Raw genomic sequence first — 14,493 nt, 5'->3', positions numbered from 1 at the left:
TGCCTTGGGAGCATGGGCAAATACCTTCACCTCCCTCTTCTTCCTATTCCTCATTTGCAAAAGGCATTTTTGTCATTTTTGTGACAAGTCATAACAAAATACAATGTAGAAACTAACAGTTCAGCTCCATCTGATATGAAACATCCATTTGAACTAGACACCCTTGGTTTCCTTCCTGTTCAGAAGAAGGAAACTGGATACTTTGAGATGCATCTCATCTCCCTAAAATGTCTGTGTTGGCATGAGATGTACCTTATTATTCTCCACTGTCTGTACATAACTCTAGACAGCTGTCTCAGATGTGGATGAATACATAAGTAAAAGTCCCTCTTTGCCTCATTCATTCCACAGGACATGTTGTGTCTGGCCGTGTTTTCAATCACGTTTCCTTTCATTATGTGGCCTCAGTGTCTACAGATCCCGGGCTCACCCCATGCTCATCACCTCAATGCACATGTCCATCTTGGAAGCCATCACTATGCGTTGTTAATTAAAACACAGTGTAAAGACTAATTTTTTTTTTTTTTTTTTTTTTTTTTTCAGGTTGCGGGGCTCCTACCAGAACTTGCATGGAGGCTACCTTTCTGATGCTTTAGTAGACCTCACAGGTGGAGTCCAAGTGCAGTTTTCGCTGAAGGATCCCCCTCCTGATCTGGAGGAGATACTGAAAGCTGCTGACAAATCTCAGTGTCTGATGGGGTGTACCACCTCAGGCCCGGTGAGTCAGGCCAGTAGCATGCCTTTATTGGTTTACCGTGTTTGCATAAAGTTTTCACTCTTTTGAGTGAAAAAGGAAGTCCATAACCATTCTGTACATAGTTGCAGTCTATGGATGCCTGAAGAGATCTTGGCAGCAGAAAGCAGATAAGGTTATGCAGTAAGGAGTGTAAAGGCTTTTGGGTAGATGTAGATAGATTGGTGGTCTGTCAGAGAGGGGTCTGTGGCTTCTCTCCTGGCTAATTCCACTACAATAGAGTGGTATTCTCTTACAGCAGGGCTGATTTTGGCCTCATAGCTTTGTGATTGATTCTAGCAAGGCCAGAATTCACCTCTCTTCTGCAAGAGGATGCTATTATTGCTTTGTGATTTGCAGGCTACTGGTATTAGCACTGGGAAGTTGTAGAAAGTTTTATGATGCTTCCCTTACACCATGTAAGAGAAGACTGCAAAGTATGTGACATTGTTCCTGTAGTGCCTGGTTCATTGGGACACAAGGCTCGCCTGTTGCAAACAAGCCAAGGACTAGCCCCTCAGCTCAGGTGGCTGACAAACGGCTGTGAGTAGCAGGTAGATTCTGACAGTGACCCAGTCCTGGTCATTCTGCAGTTGCAGCAGCTCTGGACAATTGACTTGCAAATATGTGAAGACCCATGGTCTTGTTAAATTTACTGGCCTGCTTATGGCTGCAGTGGGAACAACAGTCACATTCTTCTGGAGCCAGTGTATCTGAGATACTGCTGTAGTCAAAACCAAGTCTCTTTCTGCCATGCCAAATGACAGTTCTGGGAGCTGATGGTCATACCTCTGCAGTGTGACAGAGAGCTAAAAGCTGTGCCTTCTCTCTGCAGATGAAGAGGAACATAGAGGTGAGGAATGGGATTGTACAGGGTCATGCCTACACTGTCACAGGAGCTGTGAAGGTAAGGTCAAGGACTTGCTCCTACCTGGTGGTCTTGTACTGCTAACCCACTACAGGGCAATCACACTGCTGTTCCATTCAGTCATTTTAATTAGCTTCACGTTTAGAAGGGATTGTTGAAAGCAAGTAGCTCAAATTCCAGGAGTTGGAAGGATTCTGGCACAATGGGAAGAGGGAGAATATCTGAATCTATAATTTTTTTCCAATGGAAAAATGCAACTTAAATTTACTTTTATTTTGGGACACTTAAACAGCAAATACAGAATATTTGGGGATTTTCATTCTATGCTGACTCTTAAAAAACTCACTTTTCTGTTTCAAATGGGAATAGAAACACTGGCTGAAATTGTGGGATTTGTCATATGATGCAAATCTACATATGTTCAACTCAATCACAAGCTGCCAGAAATCACTGTGTGAAAAATAAGTAACTCACTGCTTCAAAAACAGCATTTCTCCATATTTTAAAGCTGTTCTACTCATGCAGAACTTTTCCTGACTAGATATTAATATTGCTGATTTGAAAACAGGACCAATTTATCACACAGATCAAAAGAAATGAAGGATATTTTACAACCAGAAGTCAAAACATGGCTTACCCCATTAAGCTGTAGTGCACACAGGGAGAGTTAACAGTGAGCAAGGCCAAGAAGGAAACCAAACAGTGGCTATGCTATCAAGCAAGATAGCTACAACACACTTTAATCTCAGAACCTAAAGTACTTTGGACTGGGGACACTGTCTTCCCTAAGCTATTTTCTCCCCTCTCCCCCTCTCTTTAATGGTTTTCTGTATGAGCTTGGCTTTGGTTCATAGCCCTCATGCCACAGCATGCTTGGTGTCATCATCAGTCAGTGTGCTGCTCCTCAGAGGACACTTGCTCATAGTCAGGAGGCTCCAAAATGGAAGGATGGTTGTTTCCAGGCTCCCAAGAAGGCCCCAGCTGGCTCTTCCCAGGAGAGGAGAGGAAGCAGGCTGTTTCAGGTTCCTGCTCTTCATGACGTGTGCGGAGAGGAGAAACAGTTTTTGCCCCAGCTTACAAGAGTGCCAAGGCATGCAGGGGGGTGTCCTGTGAGGAAATGATTTGAAGCTGGCCAGGGCCTGAGCCTGTGCCTGAGAAGAGACTGTCATGGGAGTTGTTTCCAACACTGCTGTGTACATAACAAGAGGCAGAAGCAAAAGATTTGCTTCTCCTTTCCACTTACACCATTTTGGCTTCGCTGGCAAAAGTGAGTTGTGTCTGGCTTAAACCAACGACACCAAGAAGAGAAGAGCACCAGAAGTTCCAGATGTTGGAAACCACGGTACTGTAGATACAGAGCCACTGATTCTGTTTATCATCATCTCTCTGTGGTGTCAACATTCACTCCAGTCAGTCTGGTGACCTCGTTCCTCAAAGTCTCTGCCTTTGCTGACTCACTGAATCAGATGTGCAGAATTAGGCACTGGAATTTCCCAAGGCCATTGAAGTCATGCAGTGTGGCAGGAATGCTGCTGCTTCCCTCTGTGTCAGCTCTTCACTGTCCTGGGGAAAGAAAAATGGGTTCAGTTTTCTCCCACACATCATTCCCTTACAATGTAGCAAAAGGCACTGATTTTTATCTGCAGTCAAATGAGATCAGAAGTTAAACCAGGTCGCCAGGGTATAAAAGAAGATCCATTTTATTACCCATCTCTTCACTGAATATCACAATTGTGAAAAGCTGTGACCGAGTTTGTATTTCTTTCCTCTTTACAGATACGCTACAAGAATGGCTGGAAACATATTATCAGAATCTGGAATCCATGGGGCCATGGGGAGTGGAAGGGGCCCTGGAGTGATAAGTATGGTCTTAAAGCTTTAATGTCATAAGGATAATCACTCTTTTATAGGTTTATTGTAAAGAACCTCTGCATTGCACCCATTACAATGAAGCAGACATTTCTAAATCAATTCATTATAAGCAATATTTCCATCCGCAAAGCAACTGCCCACAGAAACCCAATCCAGGGAAAACTAATGCAGCAGTGGTTTTATATGTGCTCCTCACTAGGCCTAGCTCATGTATCCCTTTTTGTCTATATGCACATTTTTCCCAGTGGGTAATTCCAGAGAAGTCATGAGTGAAAGAGTTGTTATTGCCTGGAGTAAGCTCTGGCCATGCCCCTAGGTGCTATCTGACTGCTTCGATTGAATGCTCCTGCAGCAGTGGTGCATCCACCTTCCTGTTCCTTCTTTCTCTCCCATGAGTCTGAATCTGAGGACAGTTAGCTGAGACCATGAGAGTAGGGCAGTATTTTTATGCAGTATTGAAAGCAGAGAGACAAAAAGTGTCCTTGGTTATTGCAAAGGCAAAGTGCTACTGGATGACTTGAACTGATGTTTTGGATCCTGCATGCAGCTTTGGAAATGCAAGGATCACTTCGCTGCTGTGCATATAAGCTAACTTCTCTTTCCTGATGAAAGGAATGATACAGAGGAAGACTGCAACAGTATTCTGTAAATAAATAGATATTAGTTTCCCTGGTGGAATTGCATCAGTGTTTTTCTGACTAGAGAGATGTTCATGTGTCACTCTTATATGATTTAAAAGCGTCCCACTTCTCCTTGTTGCTAGGATCACTCACAACTTCTCTGCTGAAAAAATTCAGGCTAGCATGTTGTGTCTGGATGGGTTGGCAGGTGGTGCAGACATGTTTAAGGCTGGGATAACAGACATCTACTCAGACACAATCCTCCCATTTTTTGGAAGGGTGAACTATAATCCTAACTGTAATTGAAATGTCAGTAGAGTGTGTTCACAGGTAAACTGCATAAATTAGTAAATTACTGATTCATGCTCTGTTTATTTATCTTAAACTCTGCAGAAAGTACAATTATCACTTAATTATAAACACTTTGCTTGGAAACAGCACATTTGACTGGCTAATGTGCCCTCTATATGTCAATGTAATATCAGCACTTCAGAGTGCTATGCCTTGGTACCCCACTCCAGCATGGACACAGGTGACTGGGGCTTGGAAGGCAGAGGCAGAATTCCCCATCCCATGGTGGGCAGCTCAGACGGGAACAGCAAAGGTGCATAGCTTTGCTGGCCTTGGCTATGATAGTATCGAGCACAGTCCTGTGCCCAACACGCAGTTTGCTCACCCCTTCCTGCTCCCTCATGACTTGACAGGCTGGTTAGAGGAATTGGCTGGCCAAAGAGATGGAAAATTGTGCTTCACATCTGCTTGTTGATCTGCTTGTTGATTTGCTCCTGTTTGCAGCTCTCCTCAGTGGGACCATGTTCAGCCTGAATGCAGAGAAGCCCTCCTCAGAAATAAGAATGATGGAGAATTCTGGTATTTTCCTATCAATCCTTTTGTCTATCGGGTTTTCTGTTCATGTTCATTATGAAAAAAGAAGCAATTTAGGCAATTATCTGCTCTTAGTGGTGGCTCAAGGCACCTTGTGTTAGCTGTGTGCAAACAGCAAATTGGAGATTGTCCTGACTCCATGGTTTCAGAGGAAACAAGACCTGGAGAAGTGGAGCTGGCCAAAATTAAGTAACAAGCTGGTGAAAAAAATTAAAAGTGAGAGAAGTCAAAACCCGGCTCCCTGAGACGTAGTCATTTTGTCACACTGCCCATCCCCACAAAGTACCTAGCATGAACCTTGGACTGGCTGGTGCTCAGAGGGGACAGGTGACTGAGCAGATCATAGAGCTTATGCACTTGACTACTCTGCAGGTCCTTGTGGTTTTTCACTGCCTCCTGATTACTCTCACATCCTGTTTAGCTGTGTGTGAGCCATCCTTTAGAAAAGCCATTATTATTCAGAAAATGCACACTTGCCCCATGAGTGTCTGAGGAAAGCAGGGGGGAACAGCAGGCTGCTCTGAGATAGACACTGCAGGCTTGAGCAAAGCATGAGTGTGGGGCAGGACAATGCAGAAGGACAAAGCAAGGTGCAGTAGCAGAGATGTGCTGGAGATATCAGGGCTCCACCTAGGTACTGATGACCATGCCCTGTAATTTTCCTGAGGCTTCAAGTGCAGTTAGGACAGCACAGATGCGTTGAGAACTGACCTCTTTTGCATGTTATCAGCCAACTCAGCTAGTCCTCTGCAGTCCTCCTTTAAAGACATGGAGAGTGAACATGAGTGCCTGACCCATGTCTCAAACCGAAAGGTGAGATTTTTCTCCTTCTCTGCAGGATGTCTTGTAAAAACTTCCAGGAGCAATTTTCCTGGTTGTATATATGTAACAACACCCCAACGTTTCTGGACTTTGGGGATCAACGCTGCACAACATGGTCTGAGGACAGGCATGTCAACCTGTGGAGTCCAGCCCTCGCTACAGGCAGGAACAACTCTTCTGCAGGTAATGAATGTTCACTGCAGTCACCCAGTCTCTCTCCACTGGTGCTTACAGTGAGGCATTAGCTCTGAGCACCTAACTACAGAAATATTGATTGCCAGTTGTTAATGCCTGCCCTTTCCCATTACAGCACCTATCAGCTAAAGAGGCAGAAACAAAGCAACAGCAGTGGCTGCTGAGTTAAAACAGGAGACTTGTGATTTAGAAACCCTGAACCCTTCAAATCAAAATGTTCTTGTCTGTCTTCTTTCAGCCACTTGCTAGGGTGTTATTGTGGACCTCTGAAATTAAATTGATATGAAAGTGTTGTGCTATAAAGCTCTATTTTTGAGGGTAGAAAGACCTTCAAGCAGATAAGACCACTGGTTTTACTGCCTGTGCAAGGACTCTTCTGGCATTGCAAGCTCTGATTAGTAGTGGCATTTTTTTTTAAATTTTTATCTTATCTCAACTATCTTACTTTTCTACAGCTGCATCACTATTTGGGCTCTGTGTTTTTAATCTAAGATGGCAGCATGTGGTCAGTGAAGGAGCTTTTTTTTTTTTTTTTCTGCAATGCTGATCCCTGACCTAGCAGCAAACAGGTTTCAGCTTACAGGCTTCAGCCTCCTCCTCATAACCTTGATCACCATGTCTCAAGGAGTGATAACAAAGCAGTGCCGGTGATGCTGCACACCATGGGCACTGAGACTGACTGAGGAGGTACAGGGGCTGAACCAAGAGCATGTGGGCAGAGCCATTTTTCTTGGAGCTATGTTTTCCAACAGCCCTCTAGTAAAGTTTCTGTCCAAGTACAATCGGGTTAAATTGCACCATTCAAGGCCACTCAACGCACCTTCATGGCTTCAAGTCTAGACTGGTTTAAGCAGATGCTGCCATCTTGGTCCCTTTTCCCCAGTTTGGGCATTTTACTGCTTTCTTATCAGGATGCTTCCTGTTAACTAAAACCTTGGCCAAGAAGAAGCCTTTTTTCTCTGGTGTTCAACAGTCTGTCTTGTCCATCACAAACTCTAACAAGAAGGAAGGGGCAAATAGCTTTGGACCATTTTGGCTTTTTCTTTTATGTCTTTCTCATCTCCAAGCCACAGACCTTTTCAGCTCAGCCACTAGTCTCATCAAGAATCACTGCTATTCTGCCTTGGGGAAAGTATGCCATGTAGGTGAAGCAGGTGTAGCGGGGTTGAGAAATCTGCATGACTTTTATGACTTTTCTAGAGATTTCTAGCATATTAATGTGCAATTTTTTAACTCCAGTTGCCTCAACTCCTAATGGTAATGTAGAGACTACAGTGCTCTGTTGTATTGAAAGGATCTTGGAGCAGTAACTACCTGTTCCTCTGGGTCCATATAAGTAAGATCTTACACAGTAGGCTACTATGGGGACATCTATGTGGCTAGTATTAATCTATTAATACTTTCTCAGCAGGACCAGTTTCAATGAACCTCCAGTATTTTTTCAAAGTGCCAGATTATGACTCGAAAACCTACAATGTAGTCATTTCACTCATGCAAAAACATGCTGAGGATATGCAGAGTGCAAAAAACCTTGAGATTGGCTTTTTGATCACCATGGTAAGCACAATCAAGTATCATATAGGCACTGTTTTTTTTCTGTGTGGCTTATTACACCTGTACATGGAAGTGAAAGGCTGAATTGCTTTTTGAGTTGTAAAAAGAGAGCAATCAGTATTTGGGGTGAATTTCTGGATGCTTTCTACTGTAGAACATCACAGGAAAAGTAGAGTTAGGTAGGCTTAGTTTCTTTTATTCATGTCTTAAGAGAGGAAAGGTTGAACTTTTAGTTCTGTAGCATTCCAAAATAGCCCTGGGAGACTCAGGGAGTCCCTGGGTTACAAGACATGACGGGGCAATATCCTCTGTGACCAGCGCTACTGGTGACATGCCTTGCTGGCCTGGCACAGGGCTTGGTAGCCAGCAATAACCACAGCACTTGAGCAGTACTCCAGGTCTAGTAGGGAATTGAACAGCCTCTTGTTCCCCGAAATGGGCCTGTCTTACTCATCCCCCTTTTTATATGACAGTAATGCCATGCAAGACCCATTTACAAAATACATGAAAGGTTTTGCTCAAGACTGGTGCAGAGGCAATCCACTCAGATAACTGGGACCTCCACTACAGTTTCCCTGGGTTCTTTTCTTGGTAACTGCCAGGAGGTGTCATTTCAGGAGCATTTGTTGTCAGAACATTACTGGGCTTACCGAAGCCCAATTGCTAGTGCAGATGGATGCTAGCTTTTTCCAAAGTGTTTTTGTTGTTGGCTGAGGATGGTGGGAGGGGGTTGCTCTTAACCTGAAGAATGAAAGGAAACAGCGATTGCTAATGACCCTAACTTCACATTCTCCTAATCACTGGAGAGGTTTGCCTTAGTCCCAGACTTTAAATAATTGATGCCATGAGTCTAAAAACTCCTCATAAATTAAGTGCATGGCTTTGTAGCTCATAAAAAAACAGTATCTGAGAAATAAAAGATGTCATAAAAAGAGTATCCCTCCAGCAAGTGGAACTCATAATGCAAGGAGATCCTTTGCCTGGTGCAGATATCAAGCCTGCAGGACTCTGTGGGGCCAACTCCGTGTGCCACTCGGAAAGATCTGCTGCTCCTGGTACATGGGGAACTCATTCTTTCCAGCATCCTCATCAGCTGTCCCCCAACAGTCACCAGACATGGAGGTCCCTGCATGCTCTTGCATGATGCATGTCCACCTTGATTAGTTACCCATTTTAACAGAAATGACCCTCACTGGGAGGTGATGGCATAGGTCTTAGGTCCTTTGAAAAGAGGTTGTTTAATTAGGAAGTAGAATAGGGGACAGGTTTGCTCTATTCTTTCTTTATATTTAAACTTTCCTTTGTCCCCTCCAGTTGATGCTCAGGTGTGTTCACTTAGTTTTCCTTTCTCTCAGTATCTTACCAAGGATGGATGAGTTCTATGAGTATGTCAAGTCTGGATGACATGGCCTCTGTGGGCTGCCAGCCCATAGCTCACCTCAGTCTCAGTTTGGGCTTCTGATCCTAGATTATTTCCTACACAGGAGCTGAAGGGCAAGGCCATAACAGATTATTACTAGAGGCACCAGGGTTACTGTGGAGTACCTGGTCAGTGAGGGAAAAGGGGCAGTTATGCTGCTCTGTAATGCCATAGCTTTTAGTAATGTAATGATACTGGTGCAAATCCACACAGCAGATTATACAGAAATATTCCCCCAATGACACAGCCTAAGTATTTTAACATGAGAGCTGATTTATGAGCTCCTCACAGCCAACCCAGTGTCCTGCCCTGATGGCAGCAAAAGCGAAGTCCAGGAGCTAAAACCAGGATAGGTATACAGTGCTGTTCCCTTGGTTTATTTTCCAGTGTTTAGCCTCAGTGCCTGCGGGCAGTCAAAGGTGGCATCTTTGCATAAAAGTTTACAAGGGGTTTTCTTTGAACAAGGAGAGTACAATTACTAAGGTTGATGTGGCTTCACTCTTCCTCCCTGAACTGCTTTCACTGCCATTATTCATTAGCAGCATCATTCATTGTTCAGTAACTTTTAAGATGCATCAAATTGTTGCTGTGAAGTAAAAAGACTATTATCACTTGGCAGGATGAGAGGGGAATGCAGTATGGGCAAGGATGCAAACCAGAATGGACATATCTGATAGCTCTAGGAAGCCTTTGATTAAATATAGACGTGGAATGCTAACACATGGCTGTGAGGGAAGTTTAATGTTGTGTGATAGAGCTAAGCAATGTATAGAGGCTGATTCTTATCTCACACCGGTTTTGACTCCATTGAGATATTAATCTGTTTCTGCTTTTTACCAGAAGGAATGTGGAAAGAGACCCAAAAGTAAAAAGAGGAATACACCATTTATTTCTTTGCAGCACTGCCCATTTCTATCTGCTCAAGATCTGACCCATAATACTTGGCTGTCTACATACCTCCCAGCCGTCTGTAACAGTAGTCATCTTTTTTTTTTTTTTTTTTCCCTCCCAAAATAGCAGTTTTATGTTATTTTCTCCCAAAGGCACGGCTCATAAATAATTCTGCCATGCTGTATAACCATTCTAAATGGAATTTATACATGCTGATGTATTTTGGGGAATATGTTTAGTAAGGGGTTTTTATTATGCTATCTTTACATGTCATCATAGTAATAGCTGTTGCATTATATTTATTTCATCTCAGCAAAAAAACTGGAATAATAGGAGAAAGATCGGAATATTTGTTTTCTTATGACACTTGCTGGAAGGTTTACATTATGATTCTTGAAGTATTGTCATCTGGGTGAGACGCTTAGTGAGTTCTCTGACCACTCTGAGTCATGCTAGATCTCAGGGAAGTTTTAGTAGGAGTATTCAGCCTTGATTTCTTCATGAACTCCAGTTTGATTAATGTTAATTGAAGTTCTCTTCAAATCCACTTAGATTCTTTTTGGCTTCTGTTTCTTTCAGTTCTTGCACCCTTGTGCATTTCTGATGTGTCCTTGATGTCACCTGGATGGGCTTTTTATGCCACTGGGGAGATTAAGGCATGTTAAATGCAGAGTATATTTAGAGAACTGTGGGAATGCAAGACTGCTGTGATTTACTTTGGTTCCTGACATGAAGGGGAGATAACCAGCTATATTTTTCTTTTAGGAGAACTCCAAAGTTCTGAAACACAAGTTTATTCCGACTCGAGACGTGACCAAATACTTTATCTTGAGCCCAGGAACCTATGCTGTTGTTCCTGCTACAACAGAGGACCAAGAATTTGAATTTCTCTTACGAATTTTCACAAAGAGTCAAGACTACAACAAGTAAGGTGATAAATACTCCTTAAAGACCCCAGACTCACAGTGTACCAAGATTTAACAATTTAATGTCAAGAAAACTAATGTGGCAATTTGCTTTTAACATACTCTAGAAGCATGTTGGGATCACACAGCTGAGTGTTAAGCACCATGTTGAGAGGGATCAGATGTATGGTCAGATGCATAGTGGTGACCACTGCAGAAGAGGGCAACAGCTCATCTGCAGCCACCAAGGGTCTCAGATTTGGTACAAAGAGCCACACAAGTGAGCAATAATTGTGAGATATGCCCCCTGCCCCCAATTGTGGCAAAATCTCTCTTTACTGAAAGGAGGACTGAGAGCTTGTTTTCCTTAAGAGCTGTTATGTAGCTGCTTATGTTATGCCGGCTGGACGCCGGACAGATCAGGTCCCATTCTGCTCAGAGCAGGACCTAATGATGCAAACAAGAACAGTGAAACCTTGATCCTTTCACCCAGCCATCTCACAGACAGGCTGATAGGGCTCCCTGTGAGCATGAGAAGGGCCTTGAAGATAATTTTAGTGGTAAAATTGTATCTTAGTTCATGCAAAGGCAGCTGTTACCACATTTTCACCTAAATACTTAGGTGTGCTTTACGTAAAGAGCAAGCCCTAGCATTCAGCCTTACCAAATGACCTTCAATCATCATATGTGCAGTGGCTTTCCTTCAGCAAGCTTTATAGTGGAGGTGATTGCAGATCTTACTTCATAGGCCCATATCTTAACAGTGAGATTGCCTTCTAGACTTTGGCCCCTGGCAAAAATAGTCTAGAACCAACCAAGGCACCTCCTTAATTACAGAAAACAAACATGAGAAGTCTGTGCTTTGGGCTGAACTGCCTTCAGCATGGTGAGTCGTGCACAAGATGGCTCAGGCTGGGGAGGTGGCACTTTCCAGGAGAGCCTCTGACCTTCACATACCTTCCTGAGCTAGGTCAAGCATGGGGATCCCCTTCCTATGGGTCTCTGCAGCACTCACCAGTATAATAGTGCAGATGCTATAAAAATAGCATCTGGCTTGCCTAGTTTCTCTACCAAAAGCAAAACTCAAGTACTGAATGTTGCTACTGAGTCTCAGAAGGAATGGTGACCCCATCTCGGTTTCAGGCAGTCTGCAGACATTTAAAAGATGTTGCTGTTGAATAGCCCAGATGCTGTTTTTATTCCTGATTATTAAAGTAGGCAAAGAAAGAGCAGGTGAAAACTTTATGTGGCTCAACGCAGGGCAGCCCTGTCTTCTGTGTGGTGAGGTTAGTCCTGGCATGCTCAGAGTGAGACAAATTACCCTTTCTCTGCTGCATGTGCCAGCAGGATTGGCTCAGGGAAGGCAGTGGCCCCAGAGCAGCCAGAGGATCATGCTCATGTCTGCTTGCACAGAAGGACTCAGGACTGGTGCAACAGGCTTGACTGAACCGGGGCAGGCTGGGTGGTGTGGGTGCTGAGCATCTTGTGGGGCCCCGGGCTGGGTGAGTGCTCCTGTTGGTGCCTGCCTTCTGCCACATCTGCAGATCAGTGCTCTGAAAAGGCCCGTTTTCTCCCAGTTTGACTCTTGTAACTCTTTTCTAGGAACTCAAACTTCCCACCCAGCCCAGTGCTGCCGATGGTGAGTCTTTGAAAACTGATATAGTGAATGGTTCCAGCAAGCTGACTGTTCAGTAGCCACCTCTACTGACTCCTCTTCCTCCTTCACTACATACCAGACACCTCTCTGCTCTTCCATCCTTTCACCATCCAGTACCTGTCCCAGAGTTCGAATCTGGGACCCTGTGACCTTGCTGGGAGAACAGGTGACCTGCCTGGGGTAACCCTCTGGAGAGACAGGAGTGATAATGAAGCCCTTCCTCTTCACGTATGCCTCTCTCAGAGACTGATTTTTGAAGGAAACAAATCTTACACTGTCCCTCTGTCATCCTGTCCATCTGTCCTTTTCACCTTGCCACCTTTAACACTTTGACCAACCAAATACAGCTAGGGGAAGAGCATTTCAAAGAGACTGAATTCTTGCAATGTCTGTAAAATTGTTATATATCTAAGGAGGAGAGAGGGTGAAACTTTGATGAAAAAATCGCAGCTGGAGTTTGACCTCTTTTAAAGAGACCTCACAACTGAGAGTAGGGTCATATGTGCCTTCCTCATGGGAATGGCTTCGTTTAAGTGCTTGCACCCTATAAAGCACAGGAGCCCATAGAGGTGAGGCCCAAACCAGATTTATTCTGATCATCGGGGTATCTTCAGAGACATAAGGGAAATTACACTTCAAAACTGATTGTGCCTCTAGATCTACCCACATTTCAACCTGTTCATCAACCATCTATTGCTGGACTTCCTCACTGTGAACTGTGCAGATTGCCAGAGCTGTTCCAGTCCATGCTGCTGTCTCACTGGTTGCTTGCAAAATCCTGCTGCTGAGAGGCTGCTATTTATAGCAGTGCAAACTCAGCTCAGGTCTTGGAAGCCAAAGGTGTAAAGCTGCTTCAGAAGAACAGAAAACAGAGTCCTTTCCTTGTGATTCTTTTTCCAGCCCACAATTAAGCCCCATTAGAGAGGTAGTGTAAATGGTGGGTTATTATCTCTTTCCATTGACAAGCTGTCAGTTTACTTGGCTGTTGCTGTTAGCCAGTGTTTTGACTTTGATGAATGATGGTACCCACAATTTCTGTTCTTGTTCAGGTATTTGGGCTTCACTAGTGTGAATTATCTCACACAGAGCTGAAGGCATTGGGGCTTAAGCTTAGATTTTTTTGGGAAACTTTATAATGTTAATGATAGTTCCTCTTAGTGCCTGGTGGATCTCAGTGAAGGGTTGAAAAAAGTCACTTAACCATTGAATTACAATTGCTCAGGTACAGTCAAGCCTGCCTTGGGCTTGAGAAGGTACAAGAGAATGGAAAAGTCAACTACTGCTCTATTTTCTTGGTTCACATGAATCTTCACCTGCCCTAAGCCAGTGGCTTCAACTAGGGGCCATCAATAAGGATCAGGATTTGTATCTCTATTCTCATGCAATGGCATGCTGAACTTCACCCTGGATGTGTTCTGCTGTCTTCCTCAGGCCCTGAGCTGCTCCTTCCTGGTTATGCTAAGAGATAACATCCAAACTATGCTTCTTCCTTCATTGCAACAGCTGTTCCTCACTCCTAGTCCACTTTACTTTAGGAGTGTTAAAACTGCAGCCTATACTGTACATTCTCTGCCCTCTCTAAAGTACTGTTTGGATCTGCATACATGCCTCCAGTTGTTTCATAACTGAATTATTTATATGTTTACTTTGTCTTTGATGTAGGATGTACCAGGAGAGAACCAGGACAACTCCTATAAGGCTGTCTTCCTAAGATACGCTAAGCAGGTATCCTATCTAAAGCATCTTGCTGAAAAATAAAAATGGCACGTGGACTTACAAAAAGAAAAACTAGTCTATGATGTTGATACAAATCTGTTTAGAAAAATGTTTTTTGGAAGTGTAGCTCCATCCTCAAGTGTATACCCTGAAAACAGTATTGATTGACCTACCAAAACCCCCAGAAAAATGGGACATTGAGCTGGGATAGATTGGCTAGCCCCATGTATCAGTGGAGAATTGGAGATCTGTGGTTGTGCTGGTGATGGGCTTGCATGTGTACTTTTTTTTTTTTTTGTCTTTAGTTTGTTTATTTACTGAAAGCAATTAGAAAGCCTTGGGTATTCCCCCCTCT

The 14,493-nt window shown here is 43.7% G+C and overlaps 1 protein-coding gene across 5 annotated transcripts in view; it reads left to right on the top strand.

Moving 5' to 3' along the window:
* LOC104361634 (calpain-13) overlaps nt 1-14,493 on the top strand; it is a 45,856-nt gene that overhangs the window by 17,037 nt on the left and 14,326 nt on the right. For all 5 annotated transcript variants that reach the window (XR_004406578.2, XM_032989367.2, XM_032989364.2 and 2 more), the window contains exons 5-13: nt 544-718; nt 1,569-1,640; nt 3,378-3,463; nt 4,889-4,963; nt 5,817-5,983; nt 7,404-7,552; nt 10,626-10,786; nt 12,368-12,404; nt 14,085-14,147. Coding sequence is in view for 4 of the 5 variants with exons in the window: in XM_032989367.2 (XP_032845258.2) it covers nt 544-718; nt 1,569-1,640; nt 3,378-3,463; nt 4,889-4,963; nt 5,817-5,983; nt 7,404-7,552; nt 10,626-10,786; nt 12,368-12,404; nt 14,085-14,147 (985 nt within the window). In the remaining variant the exon portion in view is untranslated. The remainder of the gene's footprint in view (nt 1-543; nt 719-1,568; nt 1,641-3,377; nt 3,464-4,888; nt 4,964-5,816; nt 5,984-7,403; nt 7,553-10,625; nt 10,787-12,367; nt 12,405-14,084; nt 14,148-14,493) is intronic.

The sequence above is a fragment of the Tyto alba genome, unplaced genomic scaffold (assembly GCF_018691265.1).
Source record: "Tyto alba isolate M040663 unplaced genomic scaffold, T.alba_DEE_v4.0 Super-Scaffold_16, whole genome shotgun sequence".
Lineage (NCBI taxonomy): Eukaryota > Metazoa > Chordata > Aves > Strigiformes > Tytonidae > Tyto > Tyto alba.
This window is presented reverse-complemented; position numbering and strand designations above follow the sequence as displayed.